Genomic DNA, 14,954 nt, shown 5'->3' with positions numbered 1-14,954 from the left:
GACGCTGATGGCTGCCTCCGTGGCGTGCTCCGCAGTTGTTTTTATGTTTTTGTTAGTTTGTCCTGTCTTTAGTTATATCCCTGCGATCAGTTTCACCAGAGACGAATTGCTGGACATTCGGCAGTACACACCACCCGATATTTCACCGGTTTTCGACTATTCTGATGTTTTAACTCCTTCTGCTCTCCCGGACAAATAAGGATTTTTCAAACTCTGCTGCTCTGGGTTTCACGGAAAATTGGCTGAAAGACGCCATTCCGGACAGCGCGTTGAGTCTGCCGGGCTTTCAGCTGTTTAGAGCAGATCGCGACGCAGAATCAACGGGGAAATCGCGCGGCGGCGGGACATGCTTTTACATCAATGAGAGGTGGTGTACAGATGTAACTGTGTTAAAGAAGATGTGCTGTTCAGATCTAGAAGTGCTCTTCATTAATTGCAAGCCGTTCTATTCGCCGCGGGAGTTTTGCTCGTTCATTCTCGTAAGTGTGTACATTCCTCCGCAAGCGCACGTGAGCTCCGCTTTACAGAAACTCGCAGATCTGATCACAGAGACAGAACAACAACACCCGGACTCTGTTTTAATCATTCTCGGGGACTTTAATAAAGCAAATCTCTCCCGTGAACTGCCAAAATACAGACAGCACATCACATGTCCCACCAGAGACAGTAATATATTGGATCACTGTTACACCACAATAAAGAATGCATATCACTCTGTTCCACGAGCAGCTTTGGTGCTCTCTGATCACTGTTTGGTTCATCTTATACCGACCTACAGGCAGAAACTGAAATCAGCTAAACCTGTATTAAGGACTGTAAAAAGATGGACTAATGAAGCAGAGCAGGATTTACAAGCTTTGTTTTGACCTCACTGATTGGAGTGTTTTTGAAGCTGCTGCCACCGATCTGGACGAGCTCACAGATTCTGTAACATCATACATCAGTTTCTGTGAGGATATGTTCATTCCTACCAGGACGCATTTAACTTACAACAATGACGAACCATGGTTCACTGCAAAACTCAGACAGCTCCGTCAGGCCAAAGAAGATGCTCACAGGAAGGGGAATAATGTCTTGTATAAACAGGCTAAATACACACTGGAAAAGGAGATCAGAGTGGCAAAGAGGAATTATTCTGAAAAAATAAGGAATCAGTTCACTTCCAGCGACTCGGCATCAGTGTGGAAAAGTCTAAAAGAAATCACCAATTACAAGACACCATCCCCCAGCACTGTGGAGAATCAACAACTGGCAGATGATCTGAATGAGTTCTACTGCAGGTTTGAAAAAACACCCCACACCCGCCCTGAACACCTCTCCACACAACCATTCACACCTCCAGCAACCCCCCTCCCCCCAACACCTGCAATTCAGATCAGTGAAGATGAGGTGCGCCAGGACTTCCGGAAGCAGAAAAGGAGAAAAGCACCAGGCCCAGATTGTGTTACACCAGTCTGTCTGAAATCCTGTGCTGACCAGCTGGCCCCCATCTTCACACAGATCTTCAACAGATCACTGGAGCTGTGCGAAGTCCCTTCATGCTTCAAACGCTCCACCATCATCCCCATCCCAAAGAAATCCAAAATTACAGGACTTAATGACTACAGGCCTGTGGCTCTAACGTCTGTGGTCATGAAGTCTTTTGAAAAACTGGTGCTGGCCCACCTGAAGGACATCACTGGACCCTTGCTGGATCCTCTTCAGTTTGCCTACATCCATCTCATGAACACTTGACAATAACTGTGGAACACACACTATTTATACACTCATACACTTATTTATCTAACACACATACTCAGTCTATATTTCAATTTGCACATAATATACCTGTACATACAACTGTCTATTGTTCTATACCTGGACATACAATTGTCGATTGTCGATTTGTATATTTTTTATTCCTTATTTTACTTGTTCTATTTTTTATTTTTTATTTATTTTTATTTTTTATTATCTGTGTTTTTTGTTCTGTCACTGTCATTCTGTTACACTGTGGAAGCTTCTGTCACGAAAACAAATTCCTCGTATGTGTAAACATACCTGGCAATAAAGCTCATTCTGATTCTGATTCTGATAAAACAATGACCTAAAAAACACACTAACAACAGAGAGCATGTCATGTTTTTTTTCTTTTTTTCAAAACAAGAATTACAGCTCTCCGCTGTTTAGAATTCAGTATATGTTACATAACAAAAATTTATTCTGTGTGAATACAGAGAAAGTAGCCATCAGACCTTCACAGACGAGCAGCAGATCACTGTAAATGAAGCCTGTGGGACACTCGCAGTTGAAACTGCCTACTTGGTTTATACACACACCATGAGCACAGACGCCTGGGATTTCATGACATTCATTAATATCTGAAAAGATCAGATCAAAAACCATTAAACATGAAGTAAAAACAATTCCTACCATTTCTAACGAAATTTGTCTTTACCTTTCGGCTTTCCAGTTTCAATGTCAATCCTGAATCCGGTTACACTGCCACAAAGACTTCTATAGTCACCTAGAAACATAGAGAGAATGTTTGCATATTGGCTCAGCTATAGTTCGGAAGCACAACTGTCCCCAGAATTTGAATCTAACAAAAGGTCTGGAATTAAGGAATGAGATTGACGCAATGGGAGCCTCAATAGACTCAATAGACTTTAATCCTGCACCTTGAAGGGCTTGAGGGGTCATCATTCCTGCAGTTCTCATAGCATTGGCTACTGACAGATATGAAAGGGAAACTTTCTGTATGAGGACATTCAGGAATGTCAAGAAATGAAGTTATTCATAAATTATAATAATGCTCTTTGAAAATTAGGGTTTGTGTGTCTTTAAAAAACATTACAGTCACATTAAGTAAATGCGTGCGTTCACCTGTGCCAGGGCTCGGACAGGCCTGGCATGGTTTGCTCCAGGCTTTGCCCACATTGTAGGCACAGCAGCACAATCTCTGTGTGGTGTTGAAATTAAGCTGGTGTTCACAGGTACTACCACTGTAGTTACGGTAACACAGACTTTTTCTCATATCTAAAACAACACACAATCCTACAATTTTAGTAGTTTGCATTCTTCAAAAAATAGACAGTCATAAACAAAGTACACTAACACACATAAGTAGATAAAAACATATGTAAATAAAAGCTATTATTATTATTCAAACTATTAAACATTTAATTTACTGTACTGTCTTTATCAGTTGCTACAGCAGAGGATGTGAAGTACTCTGCCTCACGCACCCATGCAGCTGTGTCCTCCATTCACTGGCATGTAGTCCTGTGGGCAGACACATGTGTAATTTCCCAGTGTGTTGTAGCAGGTGCCCGGACCACAAACGCCTGAACTGAGCATACACTCATCAATATCTGAAAAACATAGCTTAGAGTCAAACTCACCTTTCTGAAGATCAGTCAGCTGACAAAACGTATTTTTGACCATAGCAACACTTGTCTCACCCTCACACATGCGGCTGTCCATGTTGAGGATATATCCAGTCAGACAGTCACACTGGAAACTTCCAAATGTATTGATGCAGTTTCCACCCTGACACAGGCTGGGCAGCTCCTGACATTCATCAATATCTGACACCAAAGACAAAAACACTTCTGAGTGTATTTTCCCCTTGCAGTATGTGAGTTCTCAATACCCTTTTATATTGAGTTCTCAATACCCTTTTTTTATACAGGAAGGATTATTTTGTTTACTATTTATTCCTTTTTTTCTTCTTTCGATATAATTTATGTTTTGATTGCACTTATATGTAATTAGAATTATAGCCATCGGTTAAGAAGAAGCTTTTGATATTTGCATTGCTTGTTTACTGCACTTAAGTGGTGAACTCCCACAATAGTTTCGATTTGAGCCATTCGCCTGCTATAGCCTTTTGGTGTGCTAATTGTGAAGGTGTCCACAGCTATTTTCACTCAAGAGTCAAGAAGCGGTGTATTTATTTGTTATCTGTGCATCAGGGGAAGCGTTCAGCCCTCATGTTCAGCTTCCTCGTGTGTGGACTGACTCGGGCAAAGACACCGACATGGCACTTAAGTATATTTTAATGTCCTTGTTACACACTTTCCTTTTTGCCCTCTCTTTTCCACACGTGTTTCCAATACATTCCTGTTGTCTCTTAACAACGCTCTAACATCGAATGCAGACAGCAACGCAATCTTGTTAACCTGTGTCCTATCTGCACCTCCTCTACTGCACCTCTCTCTTTTTCTGTGGGTCTCTGGAATTGTCAGTCGGGCTGTCAACAAAGCAGACTTCATTCCAGCAACTGCTTCTCATTCTACTCTTAGAATCTTGGGCTTAACTGAGACCTAGATTCATCCAGAAGACTCAACAACCCCTGCTGTCCTCTGTAACAACTCTCACACCCCCCGTCAGGTTGGGAGGGGTGGGGGTACTGGTCTCCTCATTTATAACAATTGGAAATATTCAACCTACTCTCCCCTTTACAGTAATAACTCTTTTGAATCGCATGCTATTACGGTAACAGCTCCAATAAAACTCCATGTTGTAGCAATTTATCACCCTCCTGGTCAACTGGGCACCTTTATAGAGGAGCTGGATGGGCTGCTGTCCTCATTGCCTGAGGATGGCAGTCCACTTGTAGTCTTTGGTGACTTCAACGTCCTTCTAGAGAAGCCTTACACTGCAGACTTCCACTCACTCCTAGCTTCATTTGATTTCAAACAGCTTACCACCACAAGCACTCACAAATCAAGCAATCAGCTTGACTTAATTTACACACAATTGTATTGTAGACAACATTTTTGGTAAAACCCCTACACATCTCTGATCATTTCTTCATTACATTTAACCTACATCTTACTACCAGTGTGCCACCAACCCCTCTACCGGTTACTCTACCGGTGTCTTCCTCTCTTCCCTCACCCATCCATTTCTCATCTCTGGATGTGAATGCAGCAACTGACACTTTATGCTCTACTTTAACTTCTTGTCTAGACGATATATGTCCTCTCTCTTCCAGGCCAGTGCGTGCTACCCATTCTAACCCCTGGCTATCTGATGTTCTACGAAAACATAGGTCCAAACTCAGGGCAGTAGAGAGAAAATGGCACAAATCAAAAGATCCATCGGACCTGAGTATGTATCAGTCTTTGCTTTCATCTTTCTCTGCTGAAGTCCATACTGCCAAATCTTCATACTTTCACAACATGATCAACAGCGCTTCAGACACAAGTAATCACTTCAAAACATTCAATTCTCTCCTCTGTCCGCCTCCATTACCTCTTTAACAGCTGATGATTTTGCTACATTCTTCACAGACAAAACTAAAACCATCAGCAGTCAGTTCTCAGCTCCACGCACACAGGAACTCAAACCAACCACATCCACTGCTAAAACTCCCCTTTCCTTCTTCTGTCCCACTGAGGCTAAAGTTTCCAAACTTCTCCTCTCCAGCCATCTTACAACCTGTCCTCTAGACCCAATCCCACCACACCTTCTCCAAGCAATCTCTCCAACATTCTTACCAGCACTCACACATATCATCAACACCATCTCTTCTCACAGGCATTTTCCCCACCGCATTCAAGCAGGCTTGAGTAACTACTTAAAAAGCCTACATTAAAGACTTCAATTGTAGATAGTAACAGACCTGCCTCTTTCCTCCGATTCATGGAAAAAAACACTTGAACAAATTGTTTTCAACCAGGTATCATTATTTCTTTTACAGAATAACCAACTGGATTTTTACCAATCAGGCTTCAGAAGTCCATTTAACTGAGACTGCATTACTGCCAGTCACTGAAGCCTTGCGGATTGCAAAAGCTGATTCCAAATCATCAGTTCTCATTCTGCTGGATCTATCTACCACCTTTGATACTGTGAATCATCAGATCCTTTTGTCCACCCTGTCATCACTGGACATCACAGGGAATCCACTTCACTGGTTTGAATCCTATCTCACAGGTAGGTCTTTTAGGGTTGCCTGGGGAGGGGAGGTATCCAAAGCACATCAACTGATCACTAGGGTTCCCCAGGGATCAGTTCTTGGACCCCTCCTCTTCTCCATATACACTACATTACTGGGATCCATCATACAGGCACATGGTTTCTCCTACCATTGTAACACTGATGACACACAGCTCTATATTTCATTTCAACCAGGCGATCCAACGGTAGCTGCACGGATCTCAGGCTGCATGGCGGACATGTCGGCATGGATGAAAGAACATCACCTACTGCTCAACTTCGCAAAGAATGAACTTCTCATCTTCCATGCCACTCTGACTCTACAGCATGATTTCACCATTCAGCTAGGTTCATCAACAATTACCCCATCAGGTTCAGTCAGAAATCTTGGTGTAAGCTTTGATGACCAGCTGAAAAAGACCACATTGAAAAAAACGCTGGATTATGCAGGTTTGCATTGCACAACATCAAGAAGATCAGGCCCTTCCTAGCGGAGCATGCTGCGCAACTTCTTGTTCAGACCCTTGTCATTTCTAGGCTGGACTGGCTGGACTTTCATCATACGCAATCAGATTCAGAATGCAGTAGCATGACTGGTCTTTGACGAGCCCAAAAAGGCCCACGTCACAGCTCTCTTTCACAAGGGAAGCACATTAATACTACCTCCATACTCACAGTATTGGAGGAGAGTGACAGAAAGGCAAGTGGGATGCTAATGGTGGTCATGCCCAGTCATTCTATTCTGTAACTACCCCTTCCCTCACATACTGCAAGAGAAACACTTGCACTCTACGTAATGACCCCCAAGTACTGGAGAGGGCGACAGATGAGGAAGTAGGACACAAGTGGCGATATTGCCCACTCTTCTCTTCTGTAAAAACCCATTCATATGATGAAGGAGTAATCCTTCAGTAAAGCCGGTTCTGTGATTAGTAGTAAATCTCCAGCACGTGCTTTCAGATGGAGCGGCATTTACTACACAGAGCCGTAGTTCACTGACAAGCTACGCAAAATTGCGTTCAAAATCGCAGGCGATTCATTGCCGATTCATTTTTGATTACTCTGTCTCCTACTTTGTATTTTCATTATAGCATGGTTAGATTTATCTGTAAGCATATTTTGGCATCTTTGTATAGTCTCACCCAACCCAAATGATTTTTTGTTTGTTTTTAATTCTACAATTTTAACTTGTGATAAAATCCAAAACTTAAGAGGTTAAGTTCGTTGCAACAATGGTTTATAGATTTCAGCTTATATGCAGCCATTGAGTATTACAGCCAAATAGTGGCTATTGATATTTTTGATATTTTTATACCATCATATATCACCAGATGTCACCAATGACACCAATTTTTAGGTTTTGGCTGTCTGAACTTACTGGATTGATTTTTTTATCTGAACTTACTGGATTGATTTTTTACTGAAGTAAAATAAATATTAATTATAACATAAAATAAGCATATTTTACATAAAAATATGGTACTTTCAGAAGTAAATAAATAAATTTAAAAAACACCAAAAATCACAAAAAAAATGCATAAATTGACAGTTTTTATTTTATCAAAGATAGTGATATGAAATGTATAAAAAAAATAAAAAAAAATAGGATCACTCCTGAGACCTTCGTGCCCAAATTTGTCCATGAAGGACCTACTTATAGCCTACTTATCTGATGGCCATCATTTGTAGCAGTAAATGAAGAGTTATCATATCGATCACAAGTTCAGTATGGAGTACCACAAGGCTTAACACTAGGACCATTGCTTTTTATCCTGTACATGCTACCCTTGGAAGATAGCATTAAGAAACATGGTGTTAGCTTTTACTGTTATGCAGATGATACTCAGCACTATATTTCTTCACGACCTGATGAAACATACAAATTTACAAAATGGAATGCATAGCTGACATAAAAACTGGATGACAAGTAATTTCCTACTAATAAATTCTGGGGAAAAAAATCTAATCATTGGTCCAAAAACCTCCACACATAATAACCTAGAACACAATCTTACACTTGACGGCTGTCAGTTATGTCGTCAGTTAGAAACTTGGGTGTGCTTTTTGATAGTAATATTTCATTTGAAAGCCACATTTCTAACATTTGTAAAACTTCATTTTTCTCTCTCAAAAATATATCTAAATTCCCACACATGTTCTCAATGTCAGAAGCCTGGTTCTCAATGTCATTAGCCCGGTTCTGTCAGCACTGCACTGGCTATTGAACCTCTCATACATTCTAAAATCCTGCTAATAACTAATATAGCCCTGAATGGTTTAGCTCCTCAGTACTTGAGCAAGCTCATATCGCATTATAGTCCTTCACGTCTGCTGTGATCTCAAAACTCTAGCCATTTGATAATACCTAGAATATCAAAATCAACCGGCAGATCCTTTTCCTATTTAGCGCCAAACACCTGGAACAATCTACATAGCGTTGTTCGGGAGGCAGACACACTCTGTCAGTTTAAATCTAGATTAAAGACCCATCTCTTTAACCTGGCATACACATAACACAATAACTTTTCTATAATTCAAATCCTTTAAAGGATTGTTAGGCTGCATTAATTAGCAAATCATTGCAAAGCAACTTTACAGCAATTAAGTTTCTACAATATTTAGTGGTAGCTTATCAGTGGTGACTGTCAGTTAATGTACATATGGCAGAAATGTACGGAAAAATCAATTAAAGACGTAATCAATTAAAGACGTAATCAAACAGACGATGAACACTATTTACAGCAATTATTATATGATGCAATCAAACTTATAGCAAAATGTGGTAGTTCTGTATGTTGTTTCAGGGTTGGCATCATCTGAGGTCCTCTGAGGGGTTGGCATTATCTCTTCTCAGGTGTTCTGGATCCGGACTGAAGCTTGTGTAAATCCTAGTTACATCCCGTGGCAGAAACAGAGAAACAAATAGAGACATAATTAGCGTAGTTGCTGTTCCAACCAAGCAAAATTGATTTGTTTAACCCAAACTAAAGAATAATAATGCTAATAATAACTGCAGTACAAGATTATGAGATGCATTATTTGAATGCTTGGCCAAAGAGATGTGTCTTTAATCTAGATTTAAACAGAGAGAGTGTGTCTGAACCCCGAACGTTATGAGGAAGGTTATTCCAGAGTTTGTGAGCCAAATGCGAAAAAGCTCTACCTCCTTTAGTGGACTTTGCTATCCTAGGTACTACCAAGAGTATCATAAGAAGAATGGCATCTACGCTATTATTAGTCTCTTTCATTCTTATTTTGAGGTCACTGTAGCCATACGGAGCCAGTCCATATTCAGACCAGATGGTGGATTAGCACGTAGAGACGACCACAACAGCCCTGATGTCAGCGGAAACCATGACAACTAGATGCACCCCAGAGACAGATCCCCTGTGAAGACCTTATCACCACAACAACCATCAGCACAGATCCTCAGCACAGACCACGAGAACCAGACATGTTTTCTATGGCAAGTTTCACCTCCCCTCCCCACTAAACGCTGGCATAACGTATCCTGATCTTCAAAGAGAAGGAACTGGATGAAATATTCAGAAAGATATCAGTCCACAACTCTGACTTGTAATGCAGCCCAGAAAAATCCAAACCATGTTGTTTTGTCTGGCCAGAGAAGAACTGAACCCCAACTGAGGCTGGTTTCTCCCAAGGTTTTTTCTCCATTTTTGTCACAATGGAGTTTGTGTTCCTTGCCACTGTCACCTTTGAACTGAACTGAGCTGATGATGACATCACTGATAGTGACATTTATCCAGGGCTGCTTTATAGATGAAAACTCTTTCCATAATTGATGACATTTCCACAGCTATTAAACCAAACTGAATCAACAATTAACTGATTTAAACTAAATAATGAATAATGACTGAATTTTGTTTGCATCACTGAATCATTATTTTCCTGATTCTCACTGTAAAGCTGCATTGAAACAATCTTTATTGTATAAAGAGCTACAAAAAATAAAGGTGTCTTGATTTGACTTTACTGTATTCTCAATATGGTGCAGCCTCTATTACCCTATTGCTTAAGTATTTTCAATAATTTCATAGGAATAATTAACTGTTATTAACAGTATGTTCAGTGAAGATGCCGGATTACCTTCCAGGATGATGGTGATGGGGTTGAGTTTGAACCCCTCTCCTCCAGGACACAATGTGTTATACTCCGCTAGAGACACATGATACACACATCAGTCAACTACCACATTCATATTCATCAATATTTGTTCAATATGCCAAGCCAATATGAAGTAACTTACGAATGTTTTTGTCACAAAAAGATATGAAATTATACTGAAAGTGCCTTGAATAACTACAGAAAAATAAAATAACTACAGACTAAATGAAAAAAAAAAAAAGCTAATTAAAAAATGCCTTTAAATTACTAATTTAAATAAAATTACGGAAATACTATGATATTATACTATACTTTTATCCTAAGTATTTATGTAATATAGTATAATAGCATTGATTTACTGAGGTAATTAAGAGAGTAAATTAGAATTGTTAGCATTAATTTACTATTATAATAGGGTTATTATAGTATTATAGATCAAAATAATCTCCTGCGTACAATATTCCTAAATGAAAGTGCCTAGGGACGTTGATTTCAGAATGTGTTCATCTTTTAAATGTTGACGTGTAGTAGTACTGAACTGCATGTAGTATGGAAGTAGTGACATATTGTTCCACTGTATAACCGAATTCCTGCTGTTTTGAAGTACTGTAGTATTGAACTATTGAGGATTGTTGCAGAGTTCCTTACAGGTGTTGAGTGGAGAGCAAAGGTCACATGGGTTACCCCACGCTCGTCCCAGAGAACAGCAGCATGACGAACGACTGACTCCAAACCCCAACTCAACACTACATGCCAGCCCACCACGGCCATGGTACACCACATCCAGAAAACAGTTCCCTACTCGTGTGTCTGCCGCATGGAAACATACCAACAGACTGCATGTGAGATTTTATGGATGACCACAGAGCACTTTGACTGCAGGATTTACAATAAATACATTACATATCATGATGTGCAAGTACTATGATTGTGATAGCATTGAGTTATATAGTTATATTTAATAATCAGTCTTACCAACGCAGCCGATTCCAGTGGGGTTGAGTTCAAAGTCAATGGGACAGTTACACTGGTATGAGCCGGCTGTGTTCTCACAGTGACCATTAACACAGCTGACGGGATCGAGACACTCATCCACATCTGACATCACAACAACACAGAAAGCAGTCACAGTGTGAGGTGAAGAACAGCTGTTGATATTGTAGAGTAACAGCATGCTTACCTGTGCAGTTTCCACCTGTCCTGTCCAGCTCATAGCCCTCATCACATACACAATGAAACATCCCTGGAATATTATGACATGTGCCAAACACACAGATGTTCTGGAAGGTGCACTCGTCTATATCTGCAACATACGCATATGATTTACAGAAAATATAACAGTAATTTATGTACTTTATTCTGAAAAACTGCACAATAGATACACTGCCGACGTGTCCACTTTATAAACTATGTGAAAACAAAAATCCAGAACTGATGAGGCTGTAGAATAATAACCTTTGGTCTTTATATATATATATATATATAAAAAGATTGTTCACCCAGAAACTCATTCCAAAACCACATGACATGCTTTCTTCAGTGGAAGACAACATTTTGTTTACAAGTTTTTTTGTTTTTGTTTTTTTAATGTGATAAAAAGTGATACTTTATATGGTCAAGGACCAAAAAAAAGATAAAATAAAGTATCTTAGAGGTAGTCCATATGACTCATTAATAATCTTAATCTTAATTAAGTCTTCTAAAGTCATGGGACAGAGCAAAATTTAACTTATTCCTTTGTGTCACGTGACCAATCATTTCACAGCTAGTATGAATCTCATTCATGAATCACAAATGAGATTTGATAACTAAACTGTAAAAAGAGGTGGTAACCTGCAATTATTACCTTTAAAAACCTTTAACCCATAAATATTAGTTTTGTTGGTATACATTAAGAAATTTATTTAGGATGATTCAGTAATGCAAAATAATATTTTTGTTGTGAATAAAATCAGTTAATTTAGATTTTATTACCATGTTTAGGTTACTATTTTGTTCAGTCTAAAGTGAACAAGGAGCTCAACCACATCTATCCCCATTCAATCTGCAAAACCTCTACTTATGTGTTCAATGAAAGAAAGAATCATTTTAATTTGAAACAACATGAAGCTGAGTAAATGATAGAATTTTCATTTCTGACTGAATCCTTATCTGTCCATAAAATGATGACAAACAGCAGTAACTTTGTCATCCTGTCATCATGTGTGTGTGTGTGTGTGTGTGTGTGTGTGTGTGTGTGGATAAGCGCACCTTGACATGTTTTGCTGTTTGGAGTGTGTGTGAAGCCCATCTCACATTCACAGCGATAGCCGCCAGGAACATTGAGACACTGGCCGTTTTCACACAGATCCACATCTTCAGCACACTCGTCCATATCTGCAGGATATCCAGACACCAGTGAATGATGGTTTGTATGGTGTATGATGGAAGTATGTTGGTGTGGATGGACAGACTGAACAGATAGACAGACAGAAGGCTGAATGATGGACCTGAGCAGGTAAATCCGTCTCCAGTAAAGCCATCTGAACATCGACAGTGGTACGAGCCAGCAGTGTTCACACACTCAGCATCAGCGCTGCAGACGTGAGTCCTGTCACTACACTCATCCATATCTACACAGTAAAATACATATTCAACAAGTGTGAATAATACTGAGAACCACTGATTTGATTGGAACTTTATACATGTATACTGTGTTGTGCATTTTGTAGATCATTTGTTTAAATTAGATTTAAAGTGTTAATCTCACATTAATTTACATCTGGATCAGAGCATGAGAGATTACACTACATACAAATACTACTAGACACAGAAGACAGAAGAGGACAACACTGGTAAGTACAGCTCAAAGCGCTATATAAATAAAGGTGACTTGACTTGACTTGACACTGGTGTCTTTGCAGGTGGTGATGGATCAGAGCTGAGCAGACGACAGAAGATTAACAGGTAAGTAGATCAGGTTAAGGAGCCAGGGAGGTTGATGCACGCATGTGAACAACAGCACCAGACAGCTTGTGACTAGGCAGCTGGAGATGGATGTCCCTGGTGGAAAGCCAGACCTTTTGACCCGGATGGTACTGGGGAGCATTGGAACGGTGAGCATCGGCCTGGCTTTTATGTCTCCGCACTGCCTGTTGCAGAAGGACATGTGCTGAGTCCCAGACTCTCTTGCTCTCCTGGAACAAATGGTTCACAGCTGGAACATCTGATGTCTCACCTGACCAGGGAAACAGGGGTGGCTGGAACAGAGTATGCCCTGAAAGCGTGTCAGGCCGGTGGTACTTTTATGTCTCCGCACTGCCTGTTGCAGAAGGACATGTGCTGAGTCCCAGACTCTCTTGCTCTCCTGGAACAAATGGTTCACAGCTGGAACGTCTGATGTCTCACCTGACCAGGGAAACAGGGGTGGCTGGAACAGAGTATGCCCTGAAAGCGTGTCAGGCCGGTGGTACTTTGCCATAGGGAGTTTTGGGCATACTCGGCCAAGGGCAGGAAACTATGTCTATGGCAGTAAACTATGAAACTATGGCTATGGCAGTAAGATCTCAGGTATCGCCCAATTTCCTGGATCTTACGCTCAGTCTGGCCATTAGTCTGTGGGTGATATCCAGATGATAAGCTGATGGAAACCCCTAGGAGTTGGAAGAAGACTTGCCAAACCCTGGAGATGAACTGAGGTTCCCTGTCAGAGACGATATCCTTGGGTAGACCATAGTTACGGAAGACATGTTGGAATAAGTGTTCAGCGGTCTCAGAGGGATGAGTTGGCATGCCTTAGAAAACCTGTCCATGAACACCAGGACACAGGTATTGAAGTTGGAAGGAGGGAGGTCAGTAACGAAGTCTACTCCGAGACGGCACCAGGGTCGACAAGGAATGGATAATGGAACCAGTTTACCTTGAGGCAGGTGACGGGGGGTTTTGGACATGGCACAGAGTGAGCAACTCTTAATGAATTGGGAGACTTCTCAGGTCATGTTGGGCCACAAGTACTGGTTTTGGAGGAGCAAGACAGTTTGCTGGCTGCCTGGGTGTCCAGAGCCCGGAGATGAGTGTACTGATTCTATAAGGGTCAGTCGAAGGGATGATGGAACATAAACCTTCCCTTCTGGACCTCCCAGCGGAGCAGGCTCAGAGTGAGTGGCTTCCGTGATCTGGTCATCCATGGACCACTGAATGGTACTTACTATAATGGCTGGAGTGAGTATGCGTTCTGGAGGTGTGTTGTTCTTCTTGGTGTGATGGATGTGGGAGAGTGTGTCAGCCCTTTGGTTCTTTGATCCAGGTCGGTAAGAGACTGTGAACAGTCAATAGAGAAGTTGAAGTGGGTGAAGAAAAGTGCCCAGCGGGCCTGTCGAGGGTTGAGCCTTTTAGCGTCTTGAAGATATTCCAGATTACGATGATCTGTGATGACTTCAAACAGGTGGTTTGCTCCCTGCTTGATTGCCCTGCAAGCTTTATTACCAGAAGCTCCCTGTTGCCAATGTCGTAGTTCTGCTCCGCCAGGGATAACTTTTTTTTTTTTTTTACATTCTCTTTATTAAGTTTTTTACATTGGCACAAAAACAAAAATCATTCCAATACAAATTTTTACACTTTTATACAAATCCTAATTTAACCATTTTAACATCGTAATGATATGGAAAAAGAAGAGAAGAAGAGGGGGGAAAAAAGAAAGAAAAAGACAAAAAAGGGGGGGTTCCTGCTTACATTAGGGTTCAACTATTGCATTCTTATTAAAATAATTAATAAAAGGCTTCCATGCTGCATAAAAAATTTTAGTTTGAATTTTTAGGGAAAATCTGATCTTTTCAAGTTGCGGGTAGGACATAACATTTTTAATCAGTGCCGAGCAGTGGGGTGGCTCTTTCTGTTTCCAGTTGAGCAAAATCAATCTACGT

The 14,954-nt window shown here is 40.7% G+C and overlaps 1 protein-coding gene across 1 annotated transcript in view; it reads right to left on the bottom strand.

The window, feature by feature from the left end:
• LOC107705843 (fibrillin-2-like) overlaps positions 1-14,954 on the bottom strand; it is a 154,781-nt gene that overhangs the window by 73,344 nt on the left and 66,483 nt on the right. Inside the window, exons 28-38 of the mRNA XM_016509340.1 lie at positions 12,543-12,665; positions 12,304-12,429; positions 11,234-11,356; positions 11,029-11,151; positions 10,702-10,863; positions 10,036-10,104; positions 3,444-3,569; positions 3,228-3,353; positions 2,866-3,018; positions 2,438-2,506; positions 2,235-2,360 (exon numbers count right to left, since the gene is read on the bottom strand). Coding sequence (XP_016364826.1) covers positions 2,235-2,360; positions 2,438-2,506; positions 2,866-3,018; positions 3,228-3,353; positions 3,444-3,569; positions 10,036-10,104; positions 10,702-10,863; positions 11,029-11,151; positions 11,234-11,356; positions 12,304-12,429; positions 12,543-12,665 — 1,326 coding nt within the window. The remainder of the gene's footprint in view (positions 1-2,234; positions 2,361-2,437; positions 2,507-2,865; positions 3,019-3,227; positions 3,354-3,443; positions 3,570-10,035; positions 10,105-10,701; positions 10,864-11,028; positions 11,152-11,233; positions 11,357-12,303; positions 12,430-12,542; positions 12,666-14,954) is intronic.

Source organism: Sinocyclocheilus rhinocerous, unplaced genomic scaffold, assembly GCF_001515625.1.
Source record: "Sinocyclocheilus rhinocerous isolate Xijiao unplaced genomic scaffold, SAMN03320098_v1.1 scaffold924, whole genome shotgun sequence".
In the NCBI taxonomy this organism is placed as follows: Eukaryota; Metazoa; Chordata; class Actinopteri; order Cypriniformes; family Cyprinidae; genus Sinocyclocheilus; species Sinocyclocheilus rhinocerous.
This window is presented reverse-complemented; position numbering and strand designations above follow the sequence as displayed.